The 22,623-nt window shown below is 36.7% G+C and overlaps 1 protein-coding gene across 1 annotated transcript in view; it reads right to left on the bottom strand.

The window, feature by feature from the left end:
• Positions 1-22,623, bottom strand: part of LY75 (lymphocyte antigen 75) — a 192,109-nt gene that overhangs the window by 129,026 nt on the left and 40,460 nt on the right. The window contains exons 8-14 of the mRNA XM_027776510.1: positions 20,448-20,605; positions 18,263-18,373; positions 17,455-17,543; positions 17,145-17,314; positions 14,946-15,145; positions 12,832-12,974; positions 5,103-5,186 (exon numbers count right to left, since the gene is read on the bottom strand). Of these exons, the coding sequence (XP_027632311.1) occupies positions 5,103-5,186; positions 12,832-12,974; positions 14,946-15,145; positions 17,145-17,314; positions 17,455-17,543; positions 18,263-18,373; positions 20,448-20,605 (955 nt within the window). The remainder of the gene's footprint in view (positions 1-5,102; positions 5,187-12,831; positions 12,975-14,945; positions 15,146-17,144; positions 17,315-17,454; positions 17,544-18,262; positions 18,374-20,447; positions 20,606-22,623) is intronic.

Raw genomic sequence — 22,623 nt, 5'->3', positions numbered from 1 at the left:
TCATTTTCCATGACAATAGTGGACACCTGAAAATACAGAGAGGCTTGAGAATTTAAGACTGATGTATACATATTTGCAATTTAGATGTAATTCAGGCAGCTTTAATAACTCAATTGTGTTCCTATGCCACAGAAAGAAAACTTTTTCATCTTTTTTACAATTTTTATTTTTAAATATTGGGATGCTAAATCATGAGAGAACTTAGAAAGTGTTATAAGGTCATGGTCTCCAAACAAAGGAAGTCACAGTGTCATAGTGGAGGTTAATGGTGTGTTAAGTTCGCCACTGGAATCAGAAATTAAGAGCTCACAAAAGACTTTTATTTTGTATGTGTTAAAATGCTAGTTATATGATTAACTAATACTGGATATGTTCCGATTTGAAAATAAAAATCAAGGAGTTTTACATTTAGAAAGAGTACAAAATGGGGACCAGCAGTTAGCGTAATGGCTATGTCTCTGGACTCCCACTTAGTCAACCACGGTTCGCGTCCCGGACCCGGTGCCTTAAACTCACGACGGGCGTGTGTGCGTGTGTGACCAAGATCCTGAGAGGAGACTGGAGGAGAAGGGATTGCGGTGTGGCCATCCCCCCTGGGAGGGTGATTTCTCGCTTTCTGTCTCTCTGTCTCTGTCTGTCTGGCGAGCGCAGTGCCCTATAGCGAAAAACCTCTCCAAAAAAAAAAAAAGAAAAAGAAAGAGTACAAAATGAATTGACACAGTGGTACTGAGGGCAAATATTGACAAGTTGAAAATAATTTTGCTTCTATAAGTATTACCTAAAACCTCTCTGTAGAAAAATGTAAAATTTACACATAGTAAATAGTTTCCTTCTCTCCACAAATATAATACCACCAGTAAAATTGTTTTATAAGGTCCCAGACTAATACTTAAATAGCATGTATCTATCAGCTCTATACTCTGAATACATGAATTTTTAATAGTAAAAGATTGCTTTAAAATGATGTATATAATATGAATGTAGTTGAAGATCATATACTAAGTCTTGCTTAGGTTCATTCCACTTGTTATATTTTTGTTCTATTCATTATAGTCTCTTTCTAGAGTAGGATTTTAATTTTTTAACTGTGTACCTAATGTGTATACAATAAAAATATGTGTATAATGTAAAAACAAAAAGAAAAATGAAAATGTTTGAAATAATATTTAAGTGTTCTTTTAAAGGCTCCCTAAGCAAATTATTTTCTCTAATAAAGACTTTTCTTTTTGAGCCCACCAGTAGTTGAAGCAGCTGGATCCCATATGGCTGACCGGTCAAGTCTCAGACAGGGTGGTTTGAAATGCATGCTGGGTGCTTATCTGTGTGTGCCCAAAATCCTAAAAGAAGGGAGAAATGGAGTAGAAGACACTGTGGCATGGCTATCCCCCATACGGTGGGTGCGTTCTCACTTTCCCCCAGCCTCTCTTTCTCTGTCTCTGGTAAGCACAGTGCCCTCTGGCAAATTAAAAAAAGAAGAGATTTTAAAAATGTAATTCTCATATTTTTACATAACAAAAATTTCTCTTTATCTTTAAAAAGGCAATTTTAAAAAGCATCAGAAATGCTTTGAAAAAAAGATTTGTCACCCAAGGTGATATTGTAGCTATATAATGTTTTTACTTATTATCTATTTATTTAGATTATGTCTAAAGAGACTATAAATGTGGATTTTTAAAAATAAAAATGTGATTAATAACTTCTTTTCCTCACTGCATTATGTTAATCTATTTCTATTTTAATAAAGATGTATATTTATAATTTTAATGATTATTTATTATTATTATTTTGCCACAGGGCACATGTACTTGCCAGAGAGAGACAGAGTGAGGGAAAGTAAAAAAATCACCCTATCAGGGGGGATGGACACACTGCAATCCCTTCTCTATTCTCTTCTTAGGATTTTGGGCATGCACACACATGTGTCTGGAGTGCTTTTCAATCTGCTGGGTCCAGGACTCAAACCATAGTTGGCCATGTGGGAATCCAGTGCCTTAACCACCATGCCACCTGCTGGTCCCTGTTGATGTATTTTTTATTTAATTTCTTAAATTGCCAGATAAATTGTATGTGTTTATTTTGTGCAACATGATATTTAAAGTATGTATACATTGTGAAATGACTAGATTTAGCTAATTAACGTAAGCATTACCTCACATAATTATCATTTTTTTAGTTGCCAAAGGCACACATGTGCTCACCAGACAGTGACAGTGATTCAGAGAGTCTGAGGGACAGGAGAAAGTATCTCCCAATGGAGCGTGGTCATACTGTGATCCCTTCTTTGCATCACCATGTCAGGATTTGGGGCACATGTTCACACAGACCAGAATGTTTTTCAAGCTGCAGGGGCCAGTATTCGAACCACAGTGGTCTATATGAAATCTGGTCTCTTTTAACAACTAAGCAATGAGACTGGCCCCATAGTTATCATTTTTGTGGTGAGAACAACTAATATTCATTCTCAGAGCATTTTTTAAAGAATACACTATATTATTTTTAAGTATACTCACCATGCTGTACAAGAGGTTACTTAAACTTATTCTTCCTCTCTAACTGAAGTTTTGTATCCTTTGGTCCGTAGCTCACACCCTCCCCTTACTGCCCCTCTAGTAACCTCCATTTTAGTCTCTAGTTCTATGAGTCAACTTTTTAAGATTCTGCATATTAAGTGAGATCATGCAGTATTTGTCGTTCTGTGACTGGCTTATTTCATTTAACATAATGTTCTCCAATTCATTCATGTTATTGTAAATGGTAGGATGTCCTTCTTTTTTATAGGCTAGTAGTATTCCTATGTATGTATACCACATTTTCTTTATCCATTCATTTATAGGTCAGGTAAAACTTAGGTTGATTGCATAGTTTGGCTATTGTGAATAATGCTGCAATAAACATGGGTGTGCAGAGATTCCCTTGACATAAATGACTTCATTTCCTTTTATACCTAGCTATAGGATTGCTAAATCATATAGTTAATACTATCTTTAATTTTTTGAGGCATCTCCATACTTTTTTTTTTTTTTAAGAAGTTTTGACATCAGTTATCTGGACTGGGCCCAGGACTTGAACTGTAGTCAGCCATATGGGAGTCCAATGATGTAATTGCTATGCCATCTACAGGCCCCCATACTGTTATCTATGATGACTATAATAATTTATGTTCCCACCAATAGTGCAAGAGTTTCCTTTCTGCCATATCTTTGACAACACTTATTACCTTTTAACTTTTTGATGATACCCATCCTAACAGGTATGAGGTGTGTATTTGTGTTTGTGTATTTGTGTGTGTGTTTAAGTTTTGCTATACGGTATGAATGTCCACCACAGAGAAAGAGGGAGAGAGAGACAGAAAACCACTCCTAGATGAGATGGCCTCATTGCAATCCTTTCTCCTCCAGCCTCCTCTCAGGATTCTGGGCACACTCACACACATACCTGGAGTGATTTTAAGTGTGTGTGTGCACTCTCTGGATAGAGACAGAGAGAGATAGTGAGAGAGAAAGGGAGAAATCACCCCCTGGGGATATGAACACATTGCAATCCCTTCTTCTCCATTCTCTTCCTGGGATTTTGGGCATGCGTCCCACCAGGTCTGGAACTTGAACCGCACTCAGCAGGTGGGAGTCTAGCACCATAAGCACCACCTGCTGATCCCTGCTTGGAGTGATTTTTAAGCCACCAGGTCTGGGACTCAAACCATGGAGTTAACCATGAGGGATCCAGTGTCTTAACCTCTACATTACCTATTGGTCTTTCATTGTGGTTTAATTTGCACCTTTTTGATTAGTAATATTGAATATTTTTTACATACTTGTTTATTATTTACATGTCTTCTTTTGAGAAAGCTCTATTCAGGTCTTTTGACTATTTTTAAATTGGGTTCTTTTCTTGATATTAAGTTGTTGAGTTCTTTATATATTTTGGATATTAACCTTTCAGTTTGCAAAAAATATTCCCTCATTCTGTAGGTTGTCTCTTTGTTGACTGTTTCCTGTCTCATGCAGGAGCTTTTTAGTTTAAAATAATCTTAGTTGTCTATTTTTGCTTTTGTTGCCTATACTTTTGGGGTTATAACCAAAGAATCATTGCACAGACCAATGCCATTGAGCCTTACCTGTGTTTTCTTCTAGTAAATTCACAATTTTGGGTCTTACATTTAAGTGTTTAAGTTCATTTGGGTTTATTTTCACATATGGTGTGAGGTATGAGTCTAATTTCATTCTTTTGTATGTGGGGTTCCAGTTTTCCCCGTACCATTTATTTTTTTTATTTTTATTTTGTTTTAGAGATTTTCACTGTAGGGCGTGTGCGCTCGCCAGACAGACAGAGAGAGACATAGAGACAGAAAGCGAGAAATCACCCCCCAGGGGGGATGGTCACGCCGCAATCCCTTCTCCTCCATTCTCCTCTTGGGATCTTGGGCACGCACGCACACGCACCCGGCGTGAGTTTTAAGCCACCGGGTCTGGGACACGAACCGCGGTCGACTACGTGGGAGTCCAGCGACATAGCCATTACGCTAACTGCTGGTTCCCTCCCCGTACCATTTATTGAAGATCTTTTCCTTTCGTCAATGTGTGGTCTTGATATCTTTACCAAAAATCAATTGACCATATATGTGTGGATTTACTCCTGGACTCTGCTGTGTTCCATTGGTCTATGTATCTGTTATTATGCCAGTACCATGCTCTTTGGTTATTATAGCTTTCTGATATGTTTTCTTTTTAAAAAAATATTTCTTTATTTAATTTTGTTATTATTATTTATTTTTTAATTTGACCAAAGAGACACAGAGAGAGAAAGAGTGAGAAGGGGAAAGTAAGAAAACAAGCCACCACGTCTGAGACTTGAACTATGGTTGTCCATGTGGGAGTCCAGCACCTTAACCACCACACCACCTGCCGGCCCCATTAGCTTTGTAATATATTTTCAAGCCAGATAGTATGTCTGCAGCTTTTGCCCAATATTGCTTTGGTGACTTAGGGTCTTTCATGGTTCCATATGAATTTAATATGTGGAAGTATTATTTAACAATAATACATTGTTTGTTATTGAAACAAATACTTCTTTCATATTATCTAAAGCAAAAAAAATTTTAACTTACTGGTGTAAGATCACTCCATTGCCAGGATCCATGTAAATCTGGACTTCTTTTATTCAAACCTATCCATAGCCATCGCTGGCCACTATGTAAAAAGGAAGTGTTAAAGAATTTGAAAACAACACTGGTAAAAAATATTTAGCATTTACATGTCTAAAACCCTGTTAGGTTTATTTAGTAATTCTTTTTAAAAAAATTTTTTTTTGGAGAGGTTTTTGCTATAGGACGTGTGCGTTCGCCAGAGAGACAGAAAGCAAGAAATCACACCCCGGGGGGATGGCCACTCTGCAATCCCTTCTCCATTCTCCTCTCTGGATCTTGGGCATGCACGCACATGCGCCCAGCGTGAGTTTAAGCCACCGGGTCCAGGACTTGAACTGCGATCAACTACATGGGAGTTCAGCGACATAGCCACTACGCTAACTGGTGGTCCCAGGTTTATTTAGTAATTCTTGTCACTGATTGAAAAGCACAGCTTCAAGCACCATAAAGGAGTCTTTTTAAATCAAAGAGAACTTTTAATATAGGTAGCTATAGAAAGTATTATACGTTTTCCAAAAGTACATTTTAAATTGCTTTCCTTGTATGAAAGGCAGACTATTCTGCCTTGAACATTGAAAGAAAGAAAAATGGAAGTTATTCCAAAACTTTCACCAAAGTGTTTCAATATTAGACAATGTTTTCAGATATAGTCAAAATACAACAGTGGCATTTTCATAAAACATTATCAAATTTCTACTCCTCAAAATACAGAACAAATCACTTGGCTGAATTTTTATTAAACAAGATTTAAAAATAATTTAATTCTTAATATCCCTTACATTTAAAGTAAACGAGTAATTGAGTTATTTTCTAAATGGCAAATAAATATGCCAGAGAAATATAATTAAGCAATTACTTAAGTGATTATCTTTAATACTCATAAATGTTAAAATTTTATATATAAGGCATTGAGCTAGGTGCAATGATGACACAGAGAAGTATAAACCTAATACTTACCCTCAAATAGAATATAAAAAAGTCAAGGAGACAAGATATGAACAAAAAATATGCTAAGACCGTTTATGAAATCTATTAAACAACTTGCATAAATTTTAAGCACTACCAAATCCAGAGAAAGGAGAAGTTATTGTGAACTACAGTCAGTGAGGAAACAACTTCATGAGTTTGGAAGGACAAAAAGTTTTCAGAGAATGGCTGATGTTTCCTTCTAGCTATAATTTGAGTGCTTACCATGAGCCAATATTCAGGGAGGGGAAAAAAGGCATTCCAAGGAAGACTATCTACACAAACATATGGAGGCAGAAACATACATTTAAGTGATCTGTTCCCCTCAGATGAACTTATGCTCTAGCCAGGGAGAGAAATTGAGCATAAATAGAAGTGCTATAGCCATAGAAAATTTTCCCTGTCTCTAACATCACTTGAAAATATTCCCTAGAATTTAATACACATTTTAGGTCTTAATAAATACACCAGTTGTAGTCCATATAATGTGACCTTTTGTTGGCACATGATAGGTATGATCAGCATATATATATATGCCTACATAATACATACATATATGTAAGTGTTGTATTTACATGTAAAATACATATTAGGGAAGGAATAGGATCCAACTCTGAAAACTATCTGTCTTCTCAAACTCAATAGCATATAATATGCAATATAAGGAATGTACAGCTAACAGACTACTGGGAAACTTAAGTTTGCATTTTTACAAAATTTGCTAGCAAATCAAAGGCCAAAGCAAACAATTTTAAATTAATTTTTCTTGGTTTAATACAATAGTTGCTTTTCTTTTCTCTTTCCTTTATTGAACATCCCTTCATTTTTAAAAATCACTAAGTACTTTTTCATTTTTCAACCTCAAGTTTTTCAACTTATTGAAATGGAAATGAAGTCTGCCCCTTTGGGTTTTTATTGTTACTCAGTTTCTTTCTTTCTTTTTTTAAAAAAAGAATTATTTTATTTAACTTTATTTATTTGTTTGTTTATTTTAAGTTTTCCAGAGAGGAACAGAGAGAGAGAGAGAGAGAGAGAGAAAGTGAGAAAGCAAGCCACCAGGTCTGGGACTCGAACCACAGTTGGACATGTGAAAATCTAGTGCCTTTAACAACCATGCTTCCTGCCAGCCCCTATTCTGTTTCTTTCATAGAGAATGATCACCAATTTGTGTATTAAGATGAATTCAGTGCAGATAATGAAGTCCAGTTTAAATTTAGTAGTTGGTATGGTTAGAGTGTTTGTCATCTCTGAAACTCATGTTCAAATTTAATTGCCACTGTAATGACAGTAAGAGGAAGGACCTTAAGAAGGGACTAGGTCCTGGGGACTCCATCCTTATGAATGGATTCAGGCCATTACCACAAAAGTGAATTAGTTATCAGGAAAGTGGGTTGTTACACAACAAGCCTTGTGGTTTTTCTTTTGTATGCCCTTCTATTCTTTCACCATAGAGCGATACAACTAGAAGGCCTTCACCAGCATCACCATACTCTTGGTGTGCCCAGCCTTCAGAATTGCAAGAAATAAATTTATTTTCTGTACAAATTACCAAGTCTCAGGTATTGTTTTATAGCAGTAGAAATTATAGTAAGTAACTACAAGGAATTAACGGTTCATGTCTTCAACTAATAAGTTTTCTTATAAAGCTTCTGGATGTCTAATATTGCACAAGTGTTGAATTTCTACACCATGGGGTCTAGACAATTGCCATATATAGCACAATTACAATCAGATGGATAAAATAAAAAGGAAATAAATTTTTTCTTTATATTTACTTGGAGACATAACTTCATTTCTCCCAAATATTTACACTTTATATATCTGGATCTGGGGAATTTGTACAGCATTTTGTGTTTCACTAAAGCAAGTATTAGATATTTTACCTTCTTTACACAATCAAAAGTACAACTTGGAAGATGATCAAATATCATTCATGACCTGCATTTAAGATGCTCCCACTGGCAACTTTTTTAGAAGTCATTCTCAACATTTCTAGGCCCCTCAATTTCCTGTCAAATCTTCTCTCAGCCAATGGCTCCCTTTCCTCCCACTTAGAAACTTCTCTGTTTTTAAACACATTTCTGGTTCCTTTGTTACATCTTTCAGAAAACCCAGAGCAAAGAATTTAACAAATTGTCTAAAATTTCTAATCATCGCAACTTTCTGAGATTGAACTTCATTTCAACATAGAAATTTACTTTTTTCTGCCTCATTTCAAGGGATTCACTAGTGTGTCATAAATACAGAAAATAGTAGCTACTTTTTCCTTTTTTTAAAGTGTGCGGTCAAAGGTAGAACATATTTCCTGAATTGTAACTTGTTCCTGGTTTACCCTGATTTAGCTGTAGGCAGATAAAATGAAGAAGAAATTGAAAGCCACATTAATAATTGCACATCTCCAATGTAGGTTTTAGAAAATTTGAGGGGGAAATGCACCTGATATAACTGGAATATCAAGTCAAACTGAAATTTTCTCTCTCTTTATAAATTTCTACTCCAAGCACTAAATATATAGTTTTTTTTAAAAAAAGCATTTACTTATTTACTCATTAATCTATCTACTTATTTGTTGTGATTTTCAAGCCACCAGATCTGGATCTCGAACCATGGTTTGCCATGTTGGAATCCAGCAACCCAACCACCATGCCACCTGCTGGCCCAGTATATAGTTTTAAGGCTATTAGGTAGAGAAAACATTGCATTAAAGGCGAATATCCTTAATCAAATTTCCTGCTGCATCTGGTCGCTGAGGAAAACAGTACCTCACCCATAACCCCCAATAAATACTATTTGATGAGGGCCTTAGTCTGCAAAGCCTTAGATTTATATCTAAATCCATTCATGCCAGATCACAGGAGGTAGTGTACACAGTGGCAATGGCATTGCAAACAAGGCTTTCTTTTCTAATCCTATGACTACTTTTGCTCTACAATGGCTTTCCCTGTTGAGCTGCCTTTAAGAGTTGCAGAGATCTTAGAGCCTTAATGACTTGTGCACCATGAATCCTTTTCATTGAAATACAAATAGAGATGTGGAATTTAGATTGTAAGAAGTATAGCAATAATCTGACTTAACTCCTTGGTATGCAGTGTACAATTTGGGCAATGGACATCTTGCTGAGAAAGGTCAATTCGTGCAATAAAAAGCTAGAGCATTCAAGAAGCAAGCTTTAGAGACATTTTCTAATATAAATAGGTTTGCTTCCTTCCTTTCCTTTAAGCCACAATTACAATTTTGGTTTTAGAATGTGTTCTTTAAGTAGAGTGCAGGCAAACAGTCTCTTTATTAATGAAGCACTTGTTAAGCAGACAACATAGACTGCTTAATAAGTCATTGTGTTTGCTGCCAGGATAAAGGACAAAGAAATGATGGCTCCTACGAGTTGAAGGGCTTAGAGAGATTTGTTTTTTCTTTTGTGCTTTTCTATTTTCTAAATTCACTATGCATTATTTTTGTAGCTAGAAGAAAAGTAAAGATAGAATACTCTGTAAAAAATTAATCTTATAAAACCTGTATGTATAGAAATGGAAGAAAATGGAAACGTTTTACACTGAATGTTAGCTATGTTTATAAGTAGGAGCTAGGGTTTGAGGTGATTTTTATTTTCTTCATTATCCTTTTTTATATTTTCCAAATTTTACATAATTAATTTATACTAGTTTTTTTAACAAAGGGGTACTAAATAAGTGTGATCAGAAACAAAGAAATAAATTAAGAAGAGTTCTTTAACTACCTCACATTAGTTTTGGTTTTGAGTATAATTCATTCTGTATATAAATGCTCTTTATAGTCCTTTCTGTCATAGATGCTAGTACAATGTTTTCTACCATTGTTTTCCACAAATATCTATAACCTCATTGCCTAGCACTTAACCATGGCTCCCTGTTCTGGTTCCAACCTCTTGCTCGGCAGCTAGAATTTATTTGTTATATTAGCATTTTACTTAAAAATAGTTTACTTAGACAACGTGATATTGTGTGTGTCAAGCTTGAGATTTAGGGGCCAATAAATTGTCCTGCTTGAAATTAACATTTTAGGGAGGATTGTTCTTTTCCTGGGAGGAAGGAGAACCACATGCTATAAAATCAAGAAATTTCAAAATCCATTTCTTTAAAACTTAAAGCAATTAGCAACATTTTCATATTGCAATGAATAAGTTAGTGCTAAGTAGCTGGTGGCCACTGAGATGAGCATCACTCTCCAATTTGCGGTAGTCCCTAATTTATTACTTCCTGACCCACTTAACTTGCTTATATTGTGTGCATGTCCCATGGTAATGCACATAGCTATTGAGTTAATAGTCTCGAGTCAAATATCATGGGCTTATCTCATTAGGTGCTGGAAACACCTCTGGTAAAATTCATTATTCATTCCTGACTTAGTATACAAACATAAGGTATACTTAATATAATTCATAAATATAATACATATAAGCATTTTTATTAAATTAAGAACAGGTCAAACCAATAGCCATATCACACTTGATGAAGCATTATTAAATGCATTTCCATGAAGGTCAGAAAAAGCTAAGGATCCCTGTTACCATTACTGTTTATCTTATTTGGAATTAATCCCCTGCGCGATAAAAGACAATACTTAAAATGTGTAAATATTTTTAACATATCAAGCAGAGGGGCAAGCATCCTATAAAAGGGTAAAAATTATACTGTTTACATTAAAAGCTAGATTGATCACACTCTTTGTGCTGGAGAGATACTAATTGGCAAGATTTGTTTCAAGTCTTTTATTATTGAGCAAAGAAGGAGACTTGGACTTAATTAAAACTGATAGTGAATAAATTAAGTCTTTGGGTATTTTATTGCAATATTTTTATGTTTCTTTTTCAGGATAGTTTTATTTCTGTTTTTATAATTACATATGTTATAATTATTTAGACTTGGGGTTATGTTTTTATACTGTATTCTTCCTTCCATTCTATTATAATAAACTACCTACTTATGTGTTCCTGGTTGTTTTATTCATTTTACAGTTAGAATTTGTCTGAAATGATTTTCCAAGAAGCGGTCATAGGTGGTTTATACCAATTAATCTCTTCAGAAATGAAGTTAATTGAAACTAAAATTAATACATTACAAACTTTTTAAATCTCAAATCTCTTTAGATGTCAGTCTTTAAATAACTCCTTTATTTAATGTTCCTAAGAGGAAGGTTAGTTGCAGTTTCTTTGTGTTTTCATGACCTGTTTTTTTTCTTTTTTGCAGTTTTTCTTTGGGGTTTTACTTAACTCAAAATGATTAAGAAGGTATTTACTAGGGTATCTTTAAGTGGCAGCTTATTTTCCATAATTTTACCTGGTATTGATATATGCTAGATACTTGATTTATAGATTTGGGTCTTTTTTTCTATTCAGAAAATGAAGGTAGAAAAAAAGAAATTAATGCATATGAGTTAAAGTCCCCCATGATTGTCCCCAAAGCTTTAGAGAAATTTTCTTCCCCTAAAAGAATCACCTGGCTTACATTTCTCCACACTGTCTTTCAGGACATCAGGAAATCATCGAGGAAGCCTTTCACTCTAACATCAAAATAACAATGGCTGGGAACCAGCAGTTAGTGTAATGACTATGTCGCTGGACTCCCATGTAGTTGACCATGGTTCGAGTTCCGGACCCGGTGGCTTAAAACTCATGTTGGGCACGTGTGCGTGTGTGCCCAAGATCCCGAGAGGAGAATGGAGGAGAAGGGATTTTGCGGCGTGACCATTCCCCCTGGGGGGTGATTTCTCGCTTTCTGTCTCTCTGTCTCTCCCTCTCTCTATCTTGTGAGCACATGCGCCCTATAGCAAAAACCTCTCCAAAAAAAAACCAAAAACCAACCAAACAAAAAACAAAACACAATGGTTGTAACATTGATAACATCTTTTATTACTTCCTTATTTTCAGAGTAGTTGTAGTAATTTTTTGTTTCCTATAGGGCGTCTGCACTTGCCAGATAGACAGAAAGCGAGAAATAACCCCTCAGGGATGGCTACGCTGCAATCCCTTCTTCTCCATTCTTCTCTCGGGATCTTGGGCACGCATGCACACATTCCTGGCATGAGTTTAAGCTACCAGATCCGGCACTCAAACTGCGGTCGACTACATGGGAGTCAAGTGATGTAGCCATTACGCCATCTACTGGTCCCAAGAATAGTTGTAATAGTTTTCTAATTAGTAACCCTTCATCTACCTACCAATACATGCACATACTTTTTGTGTTTTTTTGCTTGTTGACTTAAGATCAAACTCTTCCTATGGCATGCAAGAAAATTTCAATTTCCTACTCAACTGCCATTTTCTAGCTAAGTGACATGACACATTTCTCCTTGACTTATCTGTACATTCTGATCTCCATCCTTTGCTTATATTGCTTTCTTTGGCTCTTCTGCTTGATCTTACTTTTCAAACTATTACCTATTTTCCCAAAACCAGCTTTTTTCATGACATTTTCTTCTAACTATACTTTCCAGAAACACTTCCTCCTCTAAATTCCCAAGGCTCTTTCTTACCAATGTGCTAGAGTTTTCATCATATTCCCCACTAGTGGACTTAATTATACGAAGGCTGTGTACTCTGTCTCGCTCACCTTTGAAACCCTCGTAGTGTCTTGTGTCTGAGTGCTGGATGTTGTGCAATGGTAAACCTGAGTGACCTTCTAGATAATAAAGCATATCAATTCTGAATACTTAGAAGACATTAAAATTTCCCATTCTAAAAGTATTACCTGAATTGGTCCGTTACTAAGTGAAGAAATTCCTTTATTTTATCCGCATGACTGAAGCTAGGAAGATGTGCTCCAAGTGCTTGGCAAAATCTTTCAGCTTCTTCCCAGTTCCTCTTCCTCACAATTCTTTCTATATGGAATACCTTAACAATATAAAATATTAAGTTGTTTCCTGGTATGGTCATAAAGTCTTCATAGTTTTAAAGTAAATTAAAGTCAAACATGTGGAATTCTGAAATGGCTTCGGATTGGCAGACTGAAGGCATACATAAATGCACATGTACTGAGCTGTGGACAGGGCCTGTTGAGTATATCAACTACAGGCCAGCACAGGTGCCAGCCACTGCGGTCAGATGGATGGCCTTCCTTAGCTAGGCTGGGAGCTGCTCCAACCAGATACCATGTTCACCTGTATTCCTGGGACCTTGGATGATAAAATGAACCAGCAGACAAAGATACATGTGAACGCTTTGTAAGTGGACTTTTGTGAAGAAATGTACTAACAATATAACCCTGAACATAAGACACTGCAACCTGCACAGGAACAGGACTACCTGAGGAAGAAGAATCAAAGGGCACTCTGTACAGATGTCAAATGTTGATAGAAGGTGGCAAAACAAAACCTGATGTTTCAGGCTGTTTTCTTTGGTTTATGATGACAAATTTCAGTCCAAAAGAGCTAATTATTTTCTAAAAAGAAGAGGAAGACGGAGAGGAGTACAAGGAGATGACACAATGGTTAGCTGAATGACTGGTCCTTATTCCTTTGTTCCCTGTAATATGATTATGTGATCTTGCCGTGGGCTCCTGGTGGATAAAGACCACCTAGATGTGGCCTGGACCATGTACTTGCTGTGATCAATGGGATATTAGTGGAGGTTAAGTGAACAGAAGCCTAAATGTGCTTAAGTGGTTAGTCTTGCCTTCTTGCTACAGGGATTTACCATAGGAAAAACAAGTGTCCATAGCATAGAACCTTAAATTCAAAGTCCTGCTAAATTGAAGACAGATTCCAAATCAAAGGCAGGAACCTGCACAGCTGACTGCAGTTGGAAGCAGAGCTGACCATTCAAGCCCACTCAACTCTTTTTGATTTGTATTTTTTTGTTTGTTTGTTTTTTGAGAGGTTTTTGCTATAGGGCACGTGCGCTCACCAGAAAGAGAGAGACAGAGAGATAGAAAGCAAGAAATCACCCCCTCCCCCCCCCAGGGGGGATGGCCATGCCACAATCCCTTCTCCACGTTTCTCCTCTTGGGATCTTGGGCATGCACTCACATGTGCCTGGTGTGAGTTTACGCCACCAGGTCCGGGATTCTAACCGTACATGGCAATCCAGCAACAGAGCCATTACACCCACTATTGGTCCCAAGCCCACTCAACTCTTTTTTTTTGGAGAGGTTTTTGCTACAGGGCGCATGTGCTCACCAGAGAGACAGAGAGAGACAGTGAGACAGAAAGCAAAAAACCAACCCCAGGGGGGATGGCCATGCCGCAATCCCTTCTCCTCCATGCTCCTTTCAGGATAATGGGCACACACGCACATGCGCCTGGCATGAATTTACGCCACCAGGTCCGGGACTAAAACCATGGTTGACTACGTGGGAGTCCAGCGACATAGCCATTATGCTAACTGCTGGTCCCAAGCCCACTCAACTCTTAACTGGCCCAGAGATCTGTGAATATGAACCTAAATGTTTTTGTCCACAGCCACTGAACTTTGGGGTGATATCTGATGGTTTGTGGGAGTAGCTAACTGACACACACCTGATTTTTTTTTTTTAATCATAAGAAGTAATAGAACTCTTAGCTTGACAATAAAAATTGGAAGGATATGAGAATCATGAACATGGTGTCAATATGGCATACATCTTACCCAATTTTCCAGAAAAGGCCAGTTCTGGCTCTGGCCTTGTTCTTTCAGGTTGTACACATGCAGGGTGTGGAGTGAGCTATCTGATACAGAGGTCCCATGATGCCCTGCTAAGTACTCTGTGCTCTCCAACACTTCAGCTAGGTTATATATGGCTATGGGGAGGAGCACAATTTGTACAAGGACATGAGCTTAGTAGAAAAATAAACCTCACTGAAGGATTAAATGGAAAAGTTACTTTACCTTATAACATGAAAGACTTGAGGGGAAAGTATGCCATCCTTCAGGACAGGGGCTGTCAGGCTTGGGAGCTACTTCCTCAGGCTTAAGTGGTCCACTTATTTTCTTGCAGATTGAAAGTGCTCTGAAGCTTCTGCAGTCCTTCACCTCCCATTTTCCAAGAGACTTTCCAGTAGACATAGCCACACACCCACCTGGAGAAGCTGGGATTGAGTTGGAAAGTTAATTAAAAATTAAAATTGTAAATTAAAGTCCAAACATTTTCTGGTGTTTCTATTCTTTATTTGAGTTAAGATGGGGAGAAGAGTAGGAAAAAAATGGTTGAAAGAGAGGAAAGAAATGTGTTGTTCAGAATGATGATGATGATAATATTGACAACGGGTAATACAGAGAAATGCTAATGACTTGTCAGAGACTACTCTAAAAGAATTAAATGAGCTAATCTGCCCAACAAACCTAAATGGTTTAAATGTCATAACTGAAGTACACTGAGGATGAAATTACTTATTCAAGGTCACAGAATTAGTAAATGGTTGACTTAGTATTTGAACTCTGGCAGTGTGCTTCCTAGACCTGTACCTAAACCCTCATGCTGCTCAGGATAGTGGTTCAAATTAGCTCAATTACTCTGAGCAGTTTTTAAGTAGCTTAGTAAATCTCAAAACAAACTCTCTCAGCTTTAGATTCAAAGAAAGGGCTGGTACCATAAAGGTAGAAGTAGGTAAGGTGTAGCACAGGTTTGTTGATTATTTATTTTATGACAGCCATACTTTTATTTATTCATAACAACATTAAAAGATAGTTTGTATAACCAGATCCATCTTACAATGGAAGATTAAGTGACTTGCCCACAGTCATAGTGAGTGGTGAAGTAGGGATTTATTCTCACATAGGTCTGGCAAAAGGCCACACTCCATTTTTCGTTACCCCATAGTGTCTGAAGTGGGCAGAAAATAAGAGTTATATACACTGGAAAGTAATGAGGACAAATTTTACTCCATCAGAGAATTCATTTCTATTATCTAATAGAAAATTTTAATTTAAGATAAAATTTAGTCAGATTAGTATCTGTATCATTTATCTTCTTCTGTAAATAAAAAGATAACCTTCTTATTACCAATATTCATATTGATGGTAATGACCCTGTGTTACGGATTTTGTGGGCATTCTCTATTTCAAATACTGTGTTCAATTATAAACTCACATGTTCCAATTTCTGTATTATACAAAGTGGTCCTCACAACTGTATTAGATCAGCATAAGAAAACAGAAATGATTCAAAGGGATAAAAGCAAAATGCCTTCTAACTGCTGTCTTACGCAAAGTTAAAATCCTCCAAATAGCATTGGCTTGGAAATCAGGAGATCCAGATTTTACTAATTTAATGACCTAATTATTAACCATATAATTTTTGCCAAATAAAACACCATTCTCAGCCTCTATTTTCTCAACTCTAGAATTAGAAGGGACATCTAACATCTTATATGTCTTAAATGTTCTGATTCTACGTTAAATTATAGTCAATGCTTAAGGCTACTTGGAGAAAGATTAATGTTCAGGATAAATAATGCCTATAATATATTGCTTTCTTAATTCTTGTCCATTGAGAATAACAGAAATAAACACATTTGATTATGGAGAAAGAAGCAGAAAGATAAAACTTCACAATGAAGTTTCCAGATTCTGTTTGAGACTTAACAAAAAAATAGGCTGGATCTGTGGTCTAGTGGTTAAAGGAGTTGGATCCCATATGGCTGATTGTTGTTTGAATCTTGGCCTTGCTGGCTTGAAAAACATGCTGACAAGATGGAGAAATGGAGGAGAAGGGATTGAGGCATGATCATATCCTTTTGGGAGGTACTTTCTCATATTCTGTCTCTGCCTGAAGAGTATATGTACCCACTGACCAAATAAAAAAAAAAAAAAGGGTAAAAAAAGATTAAAACGACAACACAACAACAAATTCACACTTAGACAGTGGTTTGGAGAACTGTTTTCTAACTTGTTTCATTGGCTTATCCCCAAGAATTAAAGCAAAGACAGAGTCTCTGCCTCTACTTATGACTCCATCGGTACAGTTCAGCCTTGAAGAGCATCATTTCCCTCACATTTTAAAAGTAAATGAGGAAGATATTCAGGAGGGATGCTGCATCTCACTAGCCATTGTATTCGACCACTTCAGAGGCCAAGGCACTCACTCACCTGGCTCAAGTAAATTCCAGTTGGAAAAGGTTACAGCCTGCTTTGTCCCACCAACAGTTGCCCAACTATATTCTCCACGTGAATCAGCATCTGCCAGGCCAGTCCAGAAATATTTTCCTAGAGATTTGTCATACTTTTTCATCATGTCATTCAAGTATTCTTGCTCAAATCTAGAAAAGAATAGCCAAATAGATAAATGTTGTACAATAACTGAGTTAATTCGAAGATACAATTTTTTCTTTGGAGGATTGTTTAGCTAAAGTACTCAAGCACTGAAAATATACTAGTACATGTTTACTGATGGTCACACCTGCTAGTGATAGTCAGATTGCAGTTTGTTCCAAAAGGGACCGCGTCCTTGTAAATCTTGTAACAGGCTTCTCCATGTCTCTTCCAGCCCTAAGTCAGAGGAGAAATATTGTCACACTGTTTTTCAAACTTGATGATTTTGGCCTCTGACAAGGAAGTTTCTCTTACATTGATAAGCTCTCACTGCTCACGGAAAGTGAGAGCACAGTCAATGAATTCATATAGGTGATAAAGGTGGGATGAAATTCATAGACAAGCTCCACAAGATTGTGAGTCTGTGTCAGATGGAAGGTACGGATTAATTCTCTTTACCTTTAGTGATGCACAAGAGTATGGCAGCTGTTGGTGAAATTATTTTTGAACAGGAATAATATTGGTAGAGGAAGCAGAGATATCAGCATGGAAGATGATGATTTTTTAATAATTATTTTATTTAACTTTATTTATTTTAATTTGACTAGAGAGAGAGGGAGGGAGGGAGGGAGAGAAAGAGAGAGAGAGCGAGAGCGCAAAGCAAGCCACCAGGTTCGGGATTTGATGGTCGGCCATGTGGGAGTCCAATGCCCTCAGCCACCACACCACTGCCAGCCTCAATGATTTAATTTTTTAATAGAAATTCACAAATAGGTAATAATTTTTCTTTCTGTAAAAGCATCTATGCTATGAGTCACTGTCTTTTGTCTTGCTCTGATGTAAACAGATGCTAGTGATTCTATTTTCCGAGTCTGAATACTTTAAGTTTCAACTACCAACCTTAACCAAGAAGATATAATACTGCTTAGAAAAATTTGCACAGGAAGTTTACATACCTCATCTGGAGGACACATTTTATCAGACTTTGTATCATTCATTTTTTCTCCCCTTTTTTTGCATACATATTTAAGTTTCTTTTCACATGGTTGAACTTTCCACTGACCTAGCTATAAAAAGAAAAAGAAAAACAAAAATATTGTTTACAAAGAAATAATTTCTTATATATTTAGAATTCAATTCACAAAATCAATGAAAGAAAGAATGAAAGTGAATATAAATGAATGAATATGAGAACACGCTCCTAGAAAATGCCACCCAACGGGCTTATAAGATTATGGCTCATAGTTTGTTATCTCAGGATCTCTTGAAGTTCACATTACAAATAAATTTCTTTTTCTTTCTCTCTCTTGTTCTTTCTTTCCTTTTCTCTCTCTCTCTTTCTTTTTTTTTTCAGTATGCTATAGGGCATGTGCAGAGAGAGAGAGAGAGATTGACAAAGAGAGAGATTGAGAGAGAGAAAGAAAATGAGAAATGACTCTTCAGGAAGGGATGGCCATGAGAGAGTAAGAGAGAGTAAGAAAGCAAAGCAAGCCACCAGGTTTGGGATTCAAACCATGGTCAGTCATGTGGGAATCCAATGCCCTCAGCCACCGCACCACCTGCCAGCCTCAATGATTTAATTTTTTAATAGAAATTCACAAATAGGTGAATACAAGGATTGAAAACAATCCTTTCTCCATTCTCCTCTCAGGATTTTGTTCACACGTGCATAGGTGCCTGGTATAATTTTTTCAAGTTGCTGGGTCCAGGACTCAAACCACACAGTTGGCCATATAAGATCCAGATGCCCTAACCTCAAACCCACTCTGAATTTCATTTATTCTATAATAGTAACCATAGACTATTAAATGCCACTCAATCTAGAAGTTGAGGAGAGGAGAACTTAGACCCATGAAGAGTTGCCAACATTCTAGTCTTCTTCCATAAGACATGGCAAAATTTGTCTACAGGTTAAAAACTTATAGGCATGCCATTTAATCTGTCTGTTTCCTCATACATAGATTGATTTTGGTGGTTAGAATAGTTAGTCTCCAAAAATTCTAGATCAAAAGTTCCTTTGGACTCTACTTCAGCCTAGACTTGAAATTTCTCTCTTCCAAGTATGCTACTTATCATTAATTTTGCTTAATTGACTAAGTCACTCTGCTTTCTTCAAATTAAATTTTAGTAAGTCAAATGTGATAAGGGTCAGATTGAGACATTAGGATGCATCTAGCTATGCCCTCAGTTCACTTTTGCCCATAGCACCTCATTTCCATATTTGGTACTTTTTCTGATGACGTCGTGGATATCCTTTTACATAGAGCCCCAAATGTGACACATATCAATTCATTTCACTAGTGAAACACTTCTAAATACACACACCACTTACTGCTTCCACTGAAGTTTCTCCAGATGTCTGAGTGGTGCAGTCAATCTCCTAACCAATTAGGATTTCATAGGAAATGGATGCAAACAAGAAAATGGAGATACATATATCTTTTTTGTTTAGGATATGCTATTTTGGGCTCTTAACTAACATATCTTCAATAAATATTTAGGCATTCTACTGAACAAAATAAAAAGAAAATTATTTTTTCACTTCTCAAAGTAGGATTAATATAACTTAATCTGAACATAAATTTTGAAGATGAAGGGTTCAGCATGTGGCATGGTGGTTAAGGTGCTGGACTCCCACCTGCCTGACTATGGTTTACATCCCAGGCCTGGTGGCTTACTTCCTCACTTTCCCTTTCTCTCTTTCTCTCTCTGTCTCTCTCTGGTCAAATTAAAAATAAATAAATAAAATATAAAAAAATGAAAAGATTTAGAAGATGAGATACTTTCGGGTAAACCGTGAGCACTTGTCAACTATCACATTGATGGCAGAGAGGTGTATGGAAGCCCTGGTCCTGAGAGAAAGCAGGTTATTAGAAACAGTGTGGCTCAAGAATCTGAGTTCTAAAGGAAGTCTCTAGGTCTGATTCAGACCAGAGCAGATGCTCTTAGACAGGAAGCGGGTTGCTTATTTAGTACTTGCTTTTATTTATTTACCTTTTTCAGTAGTTAACTGAAAGACAATACACCGGGCTCTTACCTTGAATTTTCCTTCCTAGCTTATATAAATATCTCAACTAAAGTAATCTTAATATTATTATCAAGTATGACAATAGAATATAAATAAATGACAAGGTTTCTTACCTTTCCTAAATAGGAAACACAGTTTGGAGTTTTATTGTAGGGAAGATTTGGCTCATTCTCATCCCAATATGTTAGAGTAACTTCAGTACCATCTGACCACTGGAATAAAGCTGGTACATTTATGTTCTTAAGGCCTATCCATGTTTCTTCTTTGACATCTAAAAGAAAGATATTTTATTTATTTGGTTTTACTCAATTAAATATTTCAATATGCCTATTGTTACTAAGATGATAATATGGGGGCTTTAAGAGCCTTTAGGGCATTGTTATATATATATATATATATATACACACACACATATATATATGTACATGCACACACACATATATTTATTTATTTATTTTTGTTGTTGCTTGTTTTTTTTTTTACCAGAGGGGACATGTGCTCACCAGACAAAAATCACCCTCCAGTGGGGTGTGGTCATGCTTCAATCCCTTTTCCTGTATTTCTCCATTCCATCAGGATTTTGGGCACTCACATGCATGTGCCTGGCATGTTTTTCTTTCGTTCTTTCTTTTTCTTTCTTTCTTTCTTTCTTCCTTTCTTTCTTTCTTTCTTTCTTTCTTTCTTTCTTTCTTTCTTTCTTTCTTTCTTTTTTTTTTCCAAGAGAGATTTTTGCTACAGGGTGTGTGCACTCACCAGAGAGACAGAGAGACAGAAAGTGAGAAATCGCCCCTGGGGGGATGGCCATACCACAATTCCTTCTCCTCCATTCTCCTCTTGGAATTTTGGGCACATGCACCTGTCATGAGTTTTAAGCCACCAAGTCCAGGGCTTGAACCATAGTCGACCACATGGGAGTCCAGTGACATAACCATTACATCATCTGCTGGTCTCACCTGGCATGTTTTTCCAGTCCCCAGAACAAGACCTCAAACTGCAGTCAGCCATATGGGATCCAGCTCCCAATTTAAGCACTGCCCTACAGGGTTGGCTCAAGTCTTTATGTATTGTTTTTCCTTTTTAAAATTGTTTATATATGTATACACATACACACACATATACATATATGTATATGTACACACAAACACATATACACATTTAAAAATTTTACATTTAATCCTAGAACATCTTTATAGCATACAAAATTATTTTTCCCAGCATATCAATCAAGTTAAAGATATTACCACATGTATTATCATCAACAGATGACGTCACATTCTTATGTCTGTTAAATATTTTTTTCCTGATCACCTCCTTCCCACCTCCTATTACCCACCCCCTCCTATATTGTCTCTGGTATCTACACTTGCCCACCCTGCTATTATACCTTCCAGTCTTTCAGTTTCTGCCACAGAGTGCAGACTTTTGTTGTGTGTGTACAGACACACATGTATAGACACACACACACATACATATATATACATATATATAATTTTTTTTCTTTTTTTTAAACATTTTTTTATTTTCTTATTTTTTTCTTTTGGCATATACTGAATGCAGACATATCATGTCGGTCTTTCATAGTCCGGCTCACTTTACTTAGCACTAAGTTTTATATATTTATGTCCAGCTGGTGGCATATTGCTTAAGGTGTTGGACTCCCACACCTGAGACTTGAGGTCTCAGGCCTGGCAGCTTGAAAATCACACCAGGCATGTGGGTGAGGGTGCTCAAGGGCCCAGGAGGAGAATGGAGGAGAAGGGATTGCAGCGTGGCCATCCTCCCTGAAGGGGTGAGTTCCCACTTTCCCTCTGGCTATCTCTCTCCAGTGAGTGCATGTGCCCTATGGCAAAAACTTAAATAAAAACAAAAAACAAGATAAAACAAACAGCCCACTTCCATATTCATCCACTTTGTATCAAATTTCAGAATCTCTTTTACTTATTTATTTTTTAAATGGCTGAGTAGCATTCCATAGTGTATTTATGCCACAATTTTTCAATCCACTCTTCTGTTCTGGGGCATTTGGTTTGATTCCAAGTCTTAGCAATTGTGAATAATGCTGTAATAAACACAGATGTGCAAGTGTTTTTCTGACTGTTTTCCTATCGTCTGGGTAAACACCCAAGAGCAGTGTTATTAGATCATATGGTAGATCTACTTGTAAATTTTTGAAGAACCTCCATATTGTTCTTCACAGTGGCTGTACTAATTTACATTCCCACCTACAGATAGGAAGGTTCCTTTTTCACCACAGCCTCACTTGTCATTCTTTTTTTTTTTTTTTTTTTT

Source organism: Tupaia chinensis, unplaced genomic scaffold, assembly GCF_000334495.1.
Source record: "Tupaia chinensis unplaced genomic scaffold, TupChi_1.0 Scaffold000674_2, whole genome shotgun sequence".
NCBI lineage: Eukaryota > Metazoa > Chordata > Mammalia > Scandentia > Tupaiidae > Tupaia > Tupaia belangeri.
This window is presented reverse-complemented; position numbering and strand designations above follow the sequence as displayed.